The sequence below is a fragment of the Parasteatoda tepidariorum genome, chromosome 9, assembly GCF_043381705.1.
Source record: "Parasteatoda tepidariorum isolate YZ-2023 chromosome 9, CAS_Ptep_4.0, whole genome shotgun sequence".
Lineage (NCBI taxonomy): Eukaryota > Metazoa > Arthropoda > Arachnida > Araneae > Theridiidae > Parasteatoda > Parasteatoda tepidariorum.
This window is the reverse complement of record NC_092212.1, coordinates 3774805-3793928: the sequence shown is the minus strand read 5'-3', so window position 1 is coordinate 3793928 and position 19124 is coordinate 3774805. Positions and strand designations below refer to the sequence as shown.

At 34.2% G+C, this 19124-nt stretch overlaps 1 protein-coding gene across 1 annotated transcript in view; it reads left to right on the top strand.

The window, feature by feature from the left end:
* Positions 1–19124, top strand: part of LOC107446729 (soluble guanylate cyclase 88E) — a 71825-nt gene that overhangs the window by 51160 nt on the left and 1541 nt on the right. Inside the window, exons 3-11 of the mRNA XM_043051746.2 lie at positions 1748–2089; positions 3008–3125; positions 5046–5130; positions 6692–6821; positions 7270–7416; positions 8328–8474; positions 14147–14303; positions 15740–15849; positions 17864–17953. Coding sequence (XP_042907680.1) covers positions 1748–2089; positions 3008–3125; positions 5046–5130; positions 6692–6821; positions 7270–7416; positions 8328–8474; positions 14147–14303; positions 15740–15849; positions 17864–17953 — 1326 coding nt within the window. The remainder of the gene's footprint in view (positions 1–1747; positions 2090–3007; positions 3126–5045; positions 5131–6691; positions 6822–7269; positions 7417–8327; positions 8475–14146; positions 14304–15739; positions 15850–17863; positions 17954–19124) is intronic.

Genomic DNA, 19124 nt, shown 5'->3' with positions numbered 1-19124 from the left:
AAAACAATTATACCTCAAATTTATTGTGACTCTCAACAAGATATAATACACTTGATTTGCCACTGCCCAAAATTTCATGCACAACGTGGCACGAAATTCCAGGACAAAACAGAACATCAGCTATTCTCAAACTTTACCTGCAGAAGAATTATCAAAGAAATCATCAAAACTACACTTGAGGACATGTTAAATCCACCAGATTCAACTAACAATGTAACCTAACTGTCACTCCGTGTCAACAAACTCTATATACTTATCTTACAATATTTGTTTTAGTCAAACTCTCAAGTTATCCATGACTTTTGAACCTTTTGTATCTTGAATTTCTTTGTGATTCTAATATTTTGCTTCAATTAATGATATTCATTCTCTTATACTTAATTTTAGAGTTAAAATGCATTTTAACTTCGGTGCTTTAGTTTAAAGTTACGTTAAAATTATTTTCTATGCTTTTGTTTAAGGCATTTCACTATGCCTTTGTATTTTATAGTGTAAATATTTTCATATTTTAATTTATTCTTTATATGCCATTTATACTTGTTGCTAATGTAATTTTTTGTGTTTTATGTGTTTTATGTATGTTTTGTCTGTAGAATGTTTGTTCTACTCTCGTGTGCCCTGAATAGGGCGGGTCGAGGTATAAATAAACAATACCTCAAATATATTAAATATTTTTTAAACTTAAAACTTCACCCCAAAAAAAAACCTATAACCAAATTTCAACGTAACATATTTATTAGAAATCGAGAAATCATGCGTGAAAGTTAAAACATTTTATTGAAGAAAAACAGACTTAAAGTCAAAACTTTGAATAAATAACAAAATACTTTAGTTTGCAAGCGATTCCAATTTAGAAAATGTGTGCGTTATTTTCTGTTTTTAGCGAGTGGGTTTCAATATTTTTATAGTACCTTAGAAAGTTTTTTGAGTATTACCTTATGCCTGATGTTAAATTGTTCTGAATAAAACATTAGGTGTATATTCTTATTTTTTTCTTCCCTTTTTTTCAAAAATTAAACATTTTGTTAGGAAAAACTTCCTGGAATCCTCGTGGAAGATTGAAACCTTAAACAATTTAGTATCTAGAGCTTATAGTTAAGTATCTAAAGCTAGTATCTTACAGTGCTTCCAGAGAAAAATACCTTATTCTTCTATAAACAAAATAATTAAAAATAATGTCAATAAGAACTATGAGAATCATTTTAAGGAACAAATTGGTGATACGGCTTGTAGGGAGACTGTAAACGGGATTACCCAAGACGGAATGCCTGCCTTTAAATTGGCAACCGGGCATGACCTGTCTTGCAGCTCACCTCTACAGACTTAAGTTCCCTACCCAAACTGTATTCTGTGCGAGAAGGACGCCCTGGTGAATGCCGCGCATCCGGGGGTTTGCCTAGCAGTAGTGGGAAACATCTACGACAGATACTAGAGGGCACTATGACAAGCCCTGCAAACTGAATGATTTTCCATTAACTTTTTGTTTGTGTTTATGTTTTTTATATTTTTTACACTTCTCCTATGTTCTAATGTTTTCAATATTATTAATGCTCTAATGTTTTAAATGTTTATAATCTTTTATTGTTTAATATGTTAATTATTGTTCAATATTTCTTCTCTCAGTAGGCTTGCGGGGAGTGTTTACACGCTCCAGCGAATGTTCTATGCATCAAGTGCTGCTGCTAAAAATTAAATAAATAAAATATTTTAGTTGCATACGTATAATTAAAATTTGTATCGCTTGCAGGAAGTGGGTCGGCACTTTTACAACACCATAGTGGATGTCACTGTTCTGCGGCAGACGAGTTCGGTGGGCGTGTTCCATGTCATCATGCAGCTATCTTTCGACAACGAGGCCTTTCGACTGGAAGGTCAAAGGAATCTACAGAGGGGCATCGACAGGACCATGTTGCCCATCAAGGCATTCCTCTTCCTGGAGATCTTCCCCTTCTGTCTCGTCTTCGATTCCGGTCTTCACATCAAAACCATCGGAAAAAGCCTCAGAGCCATCATGCCGGACATTGCTGGACGGAGGTTACCCGATGTCTTTGATCTTACGAGGCCACTCATTGAATTTACTTGGGAATCTGTAAGATATTTTTATAACACAAAATAAATAAATAAAAATTTAGTCATGGGTGCCAAAACTGATTGTGAACGAAACTCGAAACAAAAAGCGTGCAGAGCTAATACTACAAAATTCTAAACAGCCTCCATATGTGTTGGTGGACTATTCCTTATATTTTGTTGGTGGAGAAAAGTAGAAGATGCATCGTTTTCCCCATCATTATTGTTTTTTTATTGGGGTGATGTTGTTTACCATCAAGATTATGTTGGTCCCTCAATGAAAAACCATCAATTTTGACTTGGGTTTAAATGTCCCACGGTAGATGGGTCGTAAGGTACGGTTCCCTGTAGGTTTCCGAAGTCATGCATCACAGTCAGCAATGCTGTCAATAATTGGTGACCACATTAATTAGCCTACGAAGAGACCGAAGGTGCGCGGTATTGGTTCTTGTTAAACTGTTCTACCGTTAAGTGCATAACTTCGCGCTCAGGTCCTCGGCAGAAAATCAAACTTGTGATGGCAAGTTTTCGGATCATCCTCAGGAATGTTTTTCAGACCGTCTCCAATAGTCAACTGTCAGGTCTAGGATGAAGTAAATAAAACACTACTACCGACACCTTTAAACTAACTTTTCAGATTTAGAATAATAAATATTTTTTCTTTAAATATCGATTCAGGCTTTCCATAAGCGTAAAATGAGTCAGGGTTCATACGATGCTTAAACTTGCATCAATTCATCTATATGTTCATGAAAAAATATTTTTGCATTATCTTCCTCTTAAAAATTTAAGACCTTAGGAGTGTATAGTTATATTTTCTTGACAATGTTTAATTTATGGGGACTTTACAATCAGGATAACATAATTTTGCAACAGCTTTTTAAGGTGACTAGTTTTCAAAATGGTTCACAAATATCAACTAATCTTTCCTTTTTTTCAGATTCTAGTCCATTCCAATAATATATTCGAATTGAATTCCGTCGATCCAATGAGGAGCCAAGAAAGTAATGGAAATCATTTGATGGGTGGAGAAAACTCTCAAGACGAGGATGACGTCAGTGAGTACGTCTTCAAAAGTTAGCTTTCATTTCTTTAATTACTCACACCCAATTCAATTTGGCTTGTTTCTGGAGGAGTAGTGAAAACTAAGATCCAAACATCCTGCTCTCACTTAACCCCGGAACTGCTTTCACAGTTCCAATCGTGTCAATTTCAGTTCATTTCACTTCCCATTTACACAAGGCGTAACATAAGTCCTGAGTCATTATTGGTTAGAATTCCCTTCCATGTGGACAAACCGTGGGAGGTTTTCATGGCTTTTCCTATCCCTGTGATGTAAAAGTAAGTTCTTCCCATCTTCAAGTCCTCCACGAAGTTTGTCCCAAAGCTCGATCCAGGTGTTGTCTTGTTTTCTGAATTGAGTTCAAAATTACAAGACTATGGAGTTGCACATTGATAGTCGTAAACTCAGAGTTGCGTCGGCCGTAAAATGCCGGTTATGAAATAAAATAAATTATTGGACCTGCAAGGTCTTGCAATTTGGTTCACAGATGGGGTATTGATCGCAAAAGGAAAAAGGAGTGCAAGTATTTTGGAATGGTGATATCTCGATTCAGATCGAAAGAAAATAAGAATTTGTCGAGTTTGATATTTTTTAAAAACAGACCATTTCAAATTTAACACCCCCCCTCTCCGTCCCATCGTCCCTTGACACTCAAAGAATGGAGTGGATTTTTTTTTTAATTTTTTAATATACTCTATAACGTTTCTCATATTGTTAACTTTTAAATTTTATTCATATTTTTTATATTAACTTTAAAGTTATATTCATGACTTAAAAATAACTTTTCAAATCACATGACTTTAAAATCACTTTTTCATTTTTAAATTATATTCATGACTTTTTTTTCTAATTTTTTTATTAGGAACATAGTAGAATTCGAAAAAAAAGAATTTTTTTTTTTTTACTGTAGCAACTGTATTGTATGTTTTATTCAAGAGATGGCAAAATTACATAAATACTTAAAACCAAAAACCTTCTACGTGAAGAATGTCTCGTGCAATTTAAATTAAATTTTGTTATTATTTTAATTTTAAATTCTTGCCAAAATTTAGTAAAAGAATATCCATTTGACATAATAAATAAATAATTTCATCGTCAAACATACACTCATGGACCAAAAAATTAGCGCACCAAGAAGGAGTCGTCAAAATGAAACGAAATTTTACATACGTTATGACTACTTTGATATAAGTAAATAATTAGAAAATCAAAGAAAATAATTCAAGAGTTATGTTGTCCTTTGGATTGGCTTCAAAATTATAAGGCTATGGAGTTGAATATTGGTAGAAGTACACTCAAAATTGGCTCAGCTGTTCAACTATGGTTATAAAATAAAATAAACTCTGTAAGTAATTGAGTTCTGTATGTATTTCAGATGAAAATTTTCTTCACGATTTAAAACTTTTTCTCCAGCTACTTTTTGGCCATTTTAGTTTCAGAACAAAGCTCTTGCTACGTTTTTATTTTTTTTTATAAAGGTAATTGTGTTAAAGATTGTAAATGTAACTTAGATTCTCGGCATTTTCATAACTTCACTACTCATACAGTTAGAAAGGTTATAAAAATATTGCATCCAGGGAATTGTGAAGGTAAGGGGATCATCCATTTAGGCCATTTTAGTTTCAGAACAAAGCTCTTGCTACGTTTTTATTTTTTTTTATAAAGGTAATTGTGCTAAAGATTGTAAATGTAACTTAGATTCTCGGCATTTTCATAACTTCACTACTCATACAGGGTATAAAAATATTGCAATTGTGAATGTAAGGGGATCATCCATTGGTTGTTGTAAATTTAAAATTGGGTCGGCTGTACGAGGACTGTTATAAAATAAAAATAAAATGATTGCATTGTTCGCTTAAGTTGTTGTTTTCTATTTGATCCAATATGAATCGATTTTTGTTCTCTCCCTGTTAAGCTTTGGAGGATCGAGTATTGCATTTAAAGGGCCAAATGATGTACATGGAAGAATGGAAAAGCATGGCCTACCTAGGAACTCCTGTGTAAGTACCCTTTCATTTTTTAAGAGGACTCCACGGTAAAATCCTTTATATCAAAATCTATCCCCCCCCCAACATAAATAATTTAAAATTTAAGGTATAGAAAAACTGAGTTCTGGTAAAGCGTAAAATTCAAAATGCTTATTTAAAAAGAAAAAAATATATAAGAATGCTAACAAATTATACCAGGATCACTAAAGACTGAATAGTGGAAAAGTAACTTTGATGTAATTTGCTTGCACTTTGAAGCATTGACTGTGAACTGAATAAAAAAAATTTGGGATAAATACACTGATGTAAGAAATTAAGAGAATTTGCAGACTGGGTCAATTATCTCTAGAACTGCTGGACCGATTTTTAATGAAATTTGATATTACGTATAACATTGGTACAATATAAAACAAATAACCATTCATCAATTGTAATGCACACGCATGATCGTACGTGACACACGTTGGAGTTGGAAGGTATGAAATTGCCACAGGAAATAATAAACTGCCTTATTTCAAGTTTCTAATCACTCTTCAAGGCCTGTATATCTGTAAGAGGGGACCATAACCCCTATTAACCCTTTTTTTAGCTTATTCTGCAACTGCTGTTTCATACCTTCCGACTCCAACGATTGTTGCGCACGTTCATGCTTGTTTATTGCAATTGTTGAATGGTTATTTGTTTTGTATTGTATCCATGGATGTACTTAACAAATTTCATTAAAACTGGATCAGTAGCTGTAGATATAATCGACTAGGTCTGCAAATTCTTTTAATTTTTTTACACGAGTGTATTTTCGAGTGATAGTCTTTTAATGTATGATTCTTGGTTCAGTAAATTCGGTTTATAGGGTTTCTACTAACCACTACTTTTACATTAATTCAATAGCTTATGTAATATGCCACTTTGTTGCAGCTAAGCCGGGTAAAAAGTTAGCAAAATTAAAAAATTAACAGAAGATCTGCAAATTTAAGTTTGTAGTACTCTACTGTTTTTTTTTTTTTTTTAATATTAACTCATATCTGGTACAGTTGGCCTCTTTGTTTTCGTTGGGATAGTTTGATAAGGTAGTGGTTTTGCAATTGTAAGAATTTCAACTGATTACCGATTTAAGCTCTGCATTTGGAGTACCTAGTCAAAAGGGTTTTCTGCCCCTCCATCTGATTTAAACTAAAAATGATGAGGAACGGTGAGTGAGAAGCGTTTACGTAACGTAAATTAAACGATAAGAATCTCAACTGAATATATAATTTAACCTTTTATAGGTGTATTTAAATTATTTATACTGAGTGCTAATCTTTTTTATTATAATAATATTACACTATCTTTCCTAACATTAGGAAAAATATTTTTCTGAAACTACGAAAATTCTGCAGTTTCTAGAGGGTGCACTAATGAAACACATTTTTAAGTCATCATTAAATCATTTTTTTTATTTCTTTTTTGTTACATCAAATACATTTCTCTACAAATTAAATGCCAGACCACAACCGTGATCCACTAGACTTGAAAAGAATCATTTACGAGTGATCTTGTTTGTATTTTGTAATAAAGTATGTGTATTTTCATTCAGGATGCGAAGCCTTGACGCAATGCTGCACACTGGCCTCTACATCAATGATCTAAGTATGCATGATTTCAGCAGAGATATGGTTCTTGCCGGGCAACAGCAGTCAGCTGAACTCAAGTTGGCCTTAGATCAAGTAAGCATTTCTCATTTCGAAATTAAAGGTGAAATAGGATTAAACGATTTGCAATGATTCGGTTGAAAACCACTGTAACTTTCAAGATATCTTAAAGTGTACTTGTTAAAAGAATTTTAATTTTTCTGACTTTGTTGTAAACCACCACATCAAATAAATGACTATTGAAATAAGATAAATTGTGTTTTGCAAAATTTTATATTGGGAGCTGGTTCAATCATAAACTGTTTATTTAAGTGATCTGATCAGGCGAAACTGAGGGGAGACTTTCTGTCATTGAAGTCATTACTTAAAATGATTAACTGATTGCAGTGGTTGCAGCTTCCAAGTTAAAACGAATTATGTCAGAATTTTCTTTCCAATGTGTTTGACGTAGCTTGTAGCTTACACTGAGTTTTGATAATTTATATAATGCATATTTTTTGTAGAATATATGCGATTCTTATAGGAGCTGCAGAAGAGCCGACAACTGGAGGAGTCGATGCGGAAGCTGGACGTTGAAATGAAGAGAACAGACGAACTTCTCTACCAAATGATTCCCAAACAAGTGGCCGACAGACTCAGAAGGGGTGAGGCAGCTGTCGATACATGCCAGGTACACTCTCTATGGAACAATGTTTTTGTAATCGAGATGGATTTATGTGCATACAGTAAACTGAGTTTTGCAACTAGAAGCTCATTTGCCCTTTTTTATAAGCACAAAACGCGTATATACTATACTCATATCTATATTCATACAGCTTTATAATATTTCTTAACATAATTAAAACATTCAGCAGCAAAAGCAATGGAAATGTTTTTCATGTGAATGATTTCATGTTTTTTTAAATATTTATAGACTAATTAAATGAAAATAAATTTTAAAAATTCTTCAATTATTGCACATAAAGTATTAGGCAGTCCACACATTGAAGTGGCAAGCTATTACTAAGAGGCAGATTACCATACTTTCGCTTTATCGTGGGTTCATCACTTCTGCTCTTCCTTACGGAAACATATAGGAATTCGTCATCAGTAGGAAAGAAGCATAGGGAGCATTCGCACTGCATTCGATTACTCTATGTTTAGAAACAGCATGTTAAGACGAACTGCTTACGCAAATGCGAATCGCATTGACGTACGATCGCTTGCGAACATCACATGCAGTAAGAATGCTTCATGAGTGTTATAGCTGTCTGATGTGTTTTGTTCAACATGTACGTGTGTGTACGAGCTTATACGTGTGTTTATGCAAAAAGTCTTTGATGCAGGAAATACTGCTGAAAATGCAACGCAGCTCCCTTTCAAAATGACCTGAGCTCTTGGTTTTTGCTTTTAAGTTGCACTTTCATTTTTTTTTTCACTTCATTTTATTTGGTGACACTCAGAAATGATGCTCGTAACATTTCATATTTTATATGGATTCTTAGGAGAGAAAAAATAGTAGTAAGATTAGTTATTAGGAAATACCTTGAGATTGTAAGTTTCTTAAATATACGGCATCTAAATGGGGTTTTTTTCTTTCAGTTTTTTGAGTGCGTGACCATCCTGTTCAGTGACGTAGTGACATTCACCGAAATCTGCAGTCGCATCGCACCTATGGAAGTGGTGTCTATGTTGAATTGCATGTACAGCCTCTTTGATCAACTCACCAGCAAGCACCAAGTCTACAAGGTATTCACAATTCTTTCTCAGTTTTAAATTTTTTTTAATGAAACAATTAAATTAGCAAGCGTGACCCAACGCATGTCTGGAAAAAAGAAGAAGACGTGACCCAAAAGATTTCTTTCTTCCTTTTTAAAATGTTCATTTATTCGAGAATTCAGAAAGCTTAATTTTTTAGTTGTCTGCGACTCTAATTGTCTACGAATTGTCTTTTAATTGTCTACGAAAATATTTTGCAAAAAGCGTAGTCGTTGGTAGCCCAGGCTGTTCACACACAGAGAAGAAAGTAAGCGCTACTTCTCATTGATTAACCTGTATAATGAATTAACCATTTCTAAATTTCGAATCTAAGTTGTCGTTACTGTGACGTACGCTGTTGCTTAAAAAATTTTACAAATTGTCAATATATTCACATCCTCAGCCTAACTAATTATTGCTGTGCGATGTCAGCCGACGTCCCCACTAACAAATCCATGACGACAGTCTTTAGTTGTGGAACAACGGTGCTCGATCCAGAGAGAGTATTTAAAGACTTTACTAATTGATGTTTACTATTCAATGAAAAAATGCAGGTAATTGATAAAGCCAAATACCTGGGACTCATCCTTAATAGCAAATTCAACTGGAACGATCACATCAAGAGCATAACCAGTAAAGCACAAGCAGCATGCGGCAAACTCCAGGTACTACTCTATCAATCCAACATGGCACTAAGACTCAAAAGATTGCTCTATTTATCCATGATCCGCCCCATCCTTAAATATGCCTCACCAGTCTGGGCAAATGTAACGCAAACTCAGCTGAACAAATTAATAGTCTGTCAGATAAACATACTAAGAAGGATAGGTAAAGCTCGTAAGAAACGACACAATACACCCATAGAGTTGAATATATCTCAAAATAGATGTAATAGAGAAACATATAATTAAAGATCAAAATTTATGAAAAAGCCACTGAAATATTCCTGTGTGAAAATTCAACTGAAGACAAGAGACTAATAGCAGCATACTATTGCATATTCCCGACACCAGCAGCATACCTCATTTTCACCATAGCAGCTTAGTTCAAGTTGTACCTCACATTATGGTTTTATCTGCATCTAACTACACAGTCAGAACTCAATTATCCACATGAATACTTCATTTGCATTCCACCATCTCATCCAAACACCATAAATTTAATTTAAAGATGAATGGGAAAAGGTGCCCAGATGTTAAATACAGTTCATGTTTGTTGATATTCTTCTATTACCTATTTGGCTAGCATGTTATTTTGTTATACTTATGAGTTTTTGTTGTATTATTAAATATAGTTTCAAGTCATTCATGAGATTCTTCCTCCTCGAGCATACCTCGTCAAAGATTCACACATTGTGACAATCATGACCTGTAGTAACAGAATAAGCAGAATTGGGCATGAAAAATTTTGTCTTCGTATCATCCATTCATTAAATAAGAATTTCACTTCACTTATCTAATGGTACCTGAGCCTCCTTCATCGTGTGCATAATAGTCAGTGATAATAGATAAATTGCGTAATACGATATAATACATAATAGATTAATAGTCAGTAATAATAGATATATCGCTAGGCCGGGATAGCCTGGACGGTGGGGTGCCGGGCCCATGTCCAAGAGTTCGTGTGTTCGGTCCCCTTGGTCGAAGACTCCCCGTGTAGTAAATGGTGACTGATGCACGTTAAATCTTTCGAGTCTCAAAGTCCTCCATGTTCCCACAACAAATCAATACCTCTGGGGGTACTGATCCAGGAGTTTCCTTGTCTTCTGGATTGGTTCAAAGTCACAAGGCTACGGAGTTGAACATTAGTAGACGCAAACCTAAAAATCGGGTCGGCTGTTCAACGGCGGTCATAAAATTAAAATAAAATAGATATATCGATGAATTATGTAGCGAAGATAAATGGGAATGAAGAGAATTATCGTTATTCTTTTTGCTTAGTCCTTAAAACTAGATGTAATGTTGTTGTTGTTGTCGTCAGCCATTAAGGAAGAAGGGGTGCGATTGTTTCTGCCACACCCATGCGTCACTCCCATTTACAGAGCGTCATCCATTCATTCATCCACAGATCATAATTTTGACCTGAACCAGGGAACGATCCATCTCCACTTCAGTACCCCAAGAGATATAATTTCTTATGGGAACATTGAGGACTTTGCGACGCAACAGATTTAACGTGCACCAGTCACCATTTACTACACGGGGAGTCTTCGGCCGGCTAGATTCGAACTCCCGAACGTGAGTCCAGCGACCTGCCAACCAGGCTTACTAGATGCAATAACGGATGTATTTTAAATAAAAAATTGGAAGACTTGATTGTGTCAAATCACTAAGAAAGTGTGACGCAATGTACTTCATCGTTCTGGTTCTCAAAACTATCATTAAAGTTTGCTACATTGCATTTCAGAATTAATTTGGCGATGTGATTGTCGAATCTTCCTATTTTATGATCTTTTATAAAATAAACAGGAAACTATTAAATTAAGAAATTGAAATTTTATTTTATGAATAAAACTGATTACCTTGTTTTTATTCGAAAAAAGGTTGTTGTTTTTTTTTTATTTAAATCAGTTTTCTGGACACTTAATAAAATGTTAATTTTGAGCAAAATCGATCGAATATTTCCTGAGAAATCGAATAAGCGACTTTTTCAAAATTCGATTTCTCATGAATTATTCGACGAATTTCGTTCAAATTTTGTATTTTGCCATATAAAATTACATTCTTCAAAATGATTCCAAATATTGTTTACCTTACAGTTCAAAACTAAATAAAATAATGTAAGAATAATAAATAATTTTAAAAAAAATATTTTTGCATGGAATTATCTTAAACGAAACAAATTTTATAATTGCATTCAAAAAAATTTCAATTCACTTTAAAAGTTCTCTAGGAAAAAAAATTACTCAAAAAGTAAAATTTGCAATTAGGGGACCAAACTTTGTACCACTCTCTTCAATGATTTATTTGGACCCTAGTTTGCGGCTAAACCCAAATATATTAAGGGTACGGAATCTAAATTCGTTTACAAACGGCACGTTTGCCCAGAGAGCGTACGTTTTCGTGCCTGATAACATAACTTAAAATATCGTCTGCACAAATTAAATTTTGAATTAATATTTGAGGTCACCCTAGTAAACCATTAAGTTTGAATCTTAGTACATGAAAACCCGATCATTAAATTAAAAGTTATTCAGTGTGTTTAGCTCTCTTTTTTCCTTTTTTTTAGAAGAGTTATAAATTCATGTTTAGAAAGAATAATTTTTTTATCTAGAAGAATAATCTATTTAATCATTAATTCCACACATCTTCTTCATCAACTGAATTTTAACTTCATTAAATTCCACATGAAAACATACAAAAATGAAACAATTCCTCTCTTGCCTAGATCTAGAATCTAGATCATCAGTCGAAAATTGTTCTTTAATTTTTGCATAAAATCCATACAACTCCTAGTCTATACATTTTTTTACTGATCATAGTCGACGTTTTGCTTAATTAAGTGTAAAAATAAAATAATTGAATAACTAATGGTGAATTTTTTAATAAATGTAAGTGGGAACTATAACCATCCATTTTTTTATAAATTATCTGGAGATATTAATTACTGGTAGTAAAAAAAACAAGTCATTTTTGACTCTATTGCTAAAAAAATGAACTATCTGAAACTACTGTTTAATCTAACCGATTTAAGCATACATGCATATCAAACTAATAATAGTTTTAAAAAATAGTTTTAGTTATAGATAGTTTATGACTCCAAGGAGAGAATAGAAAAGAGATAATTCTTGTATCATCAATTTTGAATTTCTTTAAACTAACGGTGAGAACTGAAAAGCCTAATGTGTTGACATCAGAAGAATTAATTTATTCGGAGATCTAATTCACAGAATGAATTTAATCAGGCGCCTGATTGTGAGGGTTGATTGCGTAATCATTCCGACAAGAAGCGCAATTAATTGGATTCCGAGCCTGGCAGGAAGAATGTCGTTTCTATTATTATCGGCCACTGAAACAAAATAGAAGACTATCTCAACTGCGCCCGCATAGCCATATATTTTTTATCTAATTCACTGTATCGAAAAATACATTTTATTTTTTACCAGCTGTACTCTGAGCACGTTGCAACTCTTTCAGTTTTAATTGTATTTAAATTTTGTATTTAAGTGGGGAAATATTTAGGCGTATAAAACATAATTTAATATTAAAGTGTATATAATTAACTTTTCAGAACAAACAGAGCTATAAGCTAGAAAATATCACTGATGATGTCTTCAAAATATTTGAAAACTGAATCGTTTATATTAAAATTTAAAACAATGGCTAATATTTAAACAATCAGAAAATTTCATTTCGTTTTTCGCTAATCCCGCTTAAAAGGTTTGTCGTAGAATGTTCTACGGTCGACAATGACCATCCTCGAGCTTCGATATGCCAAATTTTATCGCATTCGGTTGGATGGTTTAGGAGCCTATAAAGGACACACACAAACATCTACAGACAGGCATTCATTTTTATGTGTATAGATTTGAAGGATTCCATAACTCGCATATATTTATTTTTAAAAAAATTATATTTTCTAACTATAACGTATGCGTGTAATTTATTTTAAAATAATATTGCTAAAATAATGAAAATACTGGGGAGCAATTTTTTTTCTCTCTTGCATGAAATTTTTGCACGAATCTTTCATCTTTTTGCATTGCTGATTACAAATCTGCATTCCGTTTCTCAACAATCTAGAGTTTTTACGAAATTGGTCATTTATGCAAGCGATTTAAAAGTACATCACTTTCAGTAAATTGCTTTTAATGTTGTATATCATTTTTAATGGTGTGTCATTTATTATATTATAATTATTCTTTGTTTTTTAAAAATTAATTAATTACATGAAACTAAAAATGTCACCTCCACAAATAATGAATTGCAAAATTTCTCATCTTTCCAAAATTTACTAAAGTTCTTGGGTTCATTCCCTTATTTCAATATTCCTCGATTTTTCGCATCTCTTGTTGCACTTCAGTGTGTATATCGTCTTTAATGGTGACTGTATTTAATTCAGTTGTCAGTCTTATTTTACTAAATAGTAGTTTTCCCCTATATCGAGACACTTTTTTCTAGAAATGTTAACATAAAATATTTTTAGGATTGAGATTAGTTAGTAAAAAAAATTATTTTATCTTATCTAAAATTACTTTGATTTTTAAGACCATTTTTTTAAAATTCAGTTAAGGAGGTAGATGGAAATTTTTTGATATTTTTTGCCCAATGTAAAGAAACTGTACTTGTGTACTTATAAATAGCCGAATAAATAAACTTAATGTTTATGAATACAAATAAACTCTTTCAGAAATGATCAAAAGAACAAACGGTTAAAACATAAGAGAAAATAGCACCCACGTGTCTGCCCCTGTTCCTGACCTTACGCAACCTTTATTGCTTCCCACGTATTTGTAAGCAAAATCATCTTTTTTGCTATGTTTTTTTAATTTTCTGAAGCCATCGAAAGATGACCACATAAATCATAGGTGCGAAAATATCATCTCATTGATTTTTAGAAATGAATGACTTTAGTGGGAAGTATACTTCCCACTGCCTTTTAGAGGGTTAAGGTTCTAAAATATGTTCCTGTATCATGTAATCAGTAGTAATATCTGCCGCCAGGTGGAGACTATTGGTGATGCTTACATGGTTGTGTCCGGTGCCCCGGATGTAGAAGAAAAGCAGGCGGACAAGGTGTGTCACATGGCTCTAGACATGGTGGATGTGATAGGAGACCTCAAGGATCCCTCCACTGGAGAGAGCCTCAAAATAAGAGTTGGTACGTCACTATCTTTATTAGAATCAACATTATACAAAGTAGTCGCTTAAAACCTATAAGTTATCGAATAAAGAAGCCTGTCATTTTATATTATATTACCGTTGTTGAACAGCCTGCACAATTTTTTGGGTTTACGACTACAAATGTTCAACTCCGTATCCTTGTCATTTTGTAACCCATGATCCGTCGACCACTAAGGATCTTTTACGTCACTGTGGTCGGTGCTAGCCGGATTCAGAATTCGTACCTAACAGCCGTTGCTGAGATTCCTACCCGGTTCACTTTAATGGAAGGCGAACGAGCCATCACGCCTCCCTCTACAGTAAAACATGAGTTAGGAAGATTTATAGTTTGTCTAAAGTAAGAAATCCCCTATCCATTCGTCTAGACATGTGGCGGTGACTATGGTAAATGTGGGACGGCTGTTTAGGACAGCCTTTCGCTCGGGTCGGTGAGGGAAAGGGAATCTTTTTCTTCGGTCTATTGAGAGAAACTACCCTCCCTGAAATGCTCTATTCTTGCTTCCATAACAGCGGACGATCTCTGACTTTGTAGTGGGGGAGTTCTTACCGTAGACAAACTATAGTAGTGTCATAGAGGGTCGCCCACGTTCGAACTGGATTGTGTAGTTCTATGCGACGTAAATAAATTACCTACCTAACTGGAAAAAGTACATTTTCTTATTCTTTTTTGTCTACTTAACCGCGTGTATTTTAAGCCATTAACATCAGACCACTTCAAAAGCTGGGTTTACGAAAAAATATAGTTGTCTCGAGTTCTCTACTACTTAAACTTTGCTCTAAGGACACTGTCAGTTCCAAATATAAATATTTTCTGATTATTATAAATTTTATGGTTGATATCTCGCTTGGTTCTTCAAAAAAAAATAAACAATAAAACACTTGTGCCACCACTTACAACCTTTTTAATAGGAGATCCGTCTTTTTAGAAAGACGATAAGTACTAATGCATTGAAATATTAAACCATGAGTCCCGCAGTGGACTGATCGTAAAGACACGGTTCCGCATCTCCGTAAGTCACGCATCTTTGGCTGCGGTCAGTAAGCGAGTGGGTGACCACATTGACCAGCCTGCGTAGGGCCCAAGGGTGCGTGGTATAGATCCTCGTTAAACTATTCTACCGTAAAGTGCTCGATTTCGCACAAAGGTCGTCGGACTACGAAAGCAGGGGAGTCATCCCCTCTGCAGCGGCTCAAAATTCCGATGGCGTGTCTTCGGATCGCAGCCCATTGAGCATCTCCAGTGCGACGTAAATTAAGAACCTACCTATAAAATTATACCAATTAAACCATGAAAATTACACGTTAATATGTGATCTACGATCACTGGACCAAAAGTTAGTTAGAATTTTCTACTAACCATATCTTAACCATACCTCTTGTTCTTCTGATCATAGACCTACATGTGTTTTGTAGGTATCCACTCTGGAGCTGTTGTTGCTGGAGTAGTCGGTCTTAAAATGCCCAGATACTGCCTTTTTGGTGACACTGTAAACACTGCTTCAAGAATGGAAAGCACCAGCGATGTAAGTCTCTTATTTAGAGATATTTCAAATTGAGAAATTGCCTTTATCCCTTATTCTTGAACACCTCATTGAGACTATAAACAGGCATTTTTTTTTAAATGCAATTGATCAAAGATGTCTTGGTGTTTGATATTTTGAAAATAAGTGAAAATGTTACGAAACTCAGCCGTATTCTTTGGAAATCACCTCAACCTTAGAGGAGGGGACGGTGGATCAAATGTGGGGCATTTTAAAATTTATTTTAAGATATCAAACACGGTAACTTTCTGGATCTGCGCCACTTCTCCTGAAGGGTCTATCGCTAGTGGAATTTCCCTTATGCTCCAAACAAGATATTTCGGAATTAACTGCTACTTAAGATATCAAATAACGCACTTCTTCTTTTTTCGATCAGACGTGAATTAATCAAGATATCTCCATTTTTAACTATTCGTACTCCCTTTCCATTTTGCGATAAATACGCTGTATATAAACTAAAATGCAAAGATCTGTAGGTCCAATATTTTATTTTATTTTATAACTAGTATGGAACAGCCGACCCATTTTTGGTTTTCCACTATCTAAGTTCAACTCAGTAGTGTTATAATTTGAACCTGACCCAAAAGGCAAGGGAATTCCTGGATCGAGCACTGGGACAGACAAGCCTTCATGGAGGACTATTTTGGTGAAACCAATTGACACTTGCATTACATAGATATTTTTTAATTTCATAACCGTTGAACAGCCGACCGAATTATCTGTTTACGACTACCAATATTCAACTCCATATCCTTGCAATTTTGAACTCAATCCTGAAGATAAGGGAATTCCTGGATCAAGTATTGGGAGAAATTTGCCGTAGAGGAGAACTTTTTGAGGGAAGTAACCCGCACTTGCGTTGCATGAAGAACTCATTCTAACTCATGATCCGTCTACCACTGAGGATACTTTACGTCATCACTGTAATATGTTCATTACATATATAAGAAAAGATAACGAAATCTTCCAAAGGTTAGATCGGTGGCAAGGGGATTTTAATTCATACTACTGGCGACATTTTATGTCAGAACTGTGGTTGGTGCAAGAAGGGAGCAGACCAAACATCGCTGCGATTCCAACTAGGGTATCCTCAATGGGAGGCAAGCGCTGTTACCCCTGAGCTACCGTAGCTCTTTAGGTCAAATAGAAATAAGGGTATATATTCTGTAGAATCCAAATCTGCAATAACAAACGGGTTTCTATTTAATATTTTGGATTCCCCCACCCTTTTTTGCAGAGAGTGAGGTCGGGATCAATTTTGGCATCTTTCGAAAATATACCACAACTGCATTTTCATATTTTCTACCCGACGCTCATTTCTTGAGATATTTGACCATTGTCATGTTTTTTTAAAACAACCTGTATAGTAAAAGTAATCCCTATGATTTCTAGAGCAGAGTATTTTTTTCTTCAAAAAAGCTTCTGGTTTATTGTATCCGGTTTATTTTATCACCATTTGGCTAGCGTGTGTTTTCTCGTTGACTGTTGTCGTTTTGTTAATTATTTAAGCAAGTTAAAGTATTACTCGAAGAAAAATTCGTTCGCTAAAATAACACGTTTGCAAGAAAAATCTATGCCATGTTACGCTATAATCTAATCAACCAGAAATAAAAAATGACTTAAATAAAGATTTCTTTGAAAATTATGTCTCTTTTATAAATCAAAATCTAAATTTTTCTAAACGATATTACCTTAAGAGAAGTTACCATTGTCAAATAGGGGAATATAGATCTTAAGAATCTTTAAACAAATTAAATTCATTCTTTTATTTATTATGCTATAACAAAATCAAGTGTTCGAAAAAAGAAAGCCCAGTAATAATAATCTATCTGTGATTTTCTAACCAGAACTTTTCTAGAAGGTTTTCCGTATGTATATTTATACTTACTATATTACTATATATTTACTATTTATACTTACTATATTTATACTTTATTGGAATTCCCATCCATTTATTTCATATGCACTCAGTAGTCTTTTATTTCAATTGTTGCAGGCTCTTAAAATTCACATCAGCGAGGCTACAGCCCAGCGTTTATCTCCAGACCAATGGGACATCACAGAGAGAGGTTCCATAGGAGTCAAGGTTTGTATATTAAAATAATTATACATGCATATTAGCAAATGTAATTCCTCAAAATGAGGATAAATTTACTAATAAATAATAAGGTTTGTATATTAAAGTAATTATACACGCATATTAACCTATGTAATTCCTCAAAATGAGGATAAATTTACTAATAAATCCGCCCAAAAGAGAAATTTTTTTGCTAACTGCTTTTTTTTTTTTCTTAAAAAATATCCGTCATTGAACAGCCGACCCAATTTTGGGTTTACGACTACTAATGATGAACTCCGTAGCCTTGTAATTATGAACCAATCCAGAAGACAAGGAAGCTCCTGGGTCAGTACCCCCAGAAGTATTATTTTATTATGAGAACATAGAGGACTTTGCGACTCGACTGATTTAACATGTATCAGTCACCATTTACTACACCGGGAGACTTTGACCAGCCTGGGATCGAACCCACAAACTCTTGGACGTGGGCCCAGTTCCCTATCAACCAGATTATCCCGGCCCTCTGCCAACTATTTGGTTTTCTTTGGATCGCAGTCAGCTAACATCAGAATTATTGAGGATGATACTTCGACAGATATTTTAAGTGTCACGTGAACTCTTTTCTTGCTTACGGTTTTTTTTTTTTAAATAAATTTAATTTGATAAGTTAAATTAGTTAATTCATTGTTCCAGCTGGTGCCTTTTAAATACCCCCCGAAGCTTTCTTTATAATTATTAAAGTAAATATTTCTAAAAGGGATGATTTATAGGTGATAATAGTGTAGGGTGCCGATTATCCGAACCAATCGAGAGCAAATCCGAATAATTTGACAAGTATGAGAACATTTTTAAGTAAATTTCCTTCACACTTTTTCTAGGCTTAGGATAAATAAATATAGTAGATCTTTTAACTTTTTCAGACTTTTTAAGGGCACCCCCCGAGAGTCAGAAGAAGCCATTTTTCAACACTTTTCTAGTATTTGAATTACTATTTTTTTTAAAGAAAATTGAGAAAACACGCGGTCCTTGAACGATCTGTATAATTGGACGATCCGTTCGGATAATCGGTGCTTGACAGTATTGAAATAAAATATTTTCATTTCAAAGGTTGAATTTAATCAACAGATGAGACGATAATATGTACCTCCCTCTGTCTTGCTGTCTGGGGTTTGTGCTACCTAGTGTATATATATATATA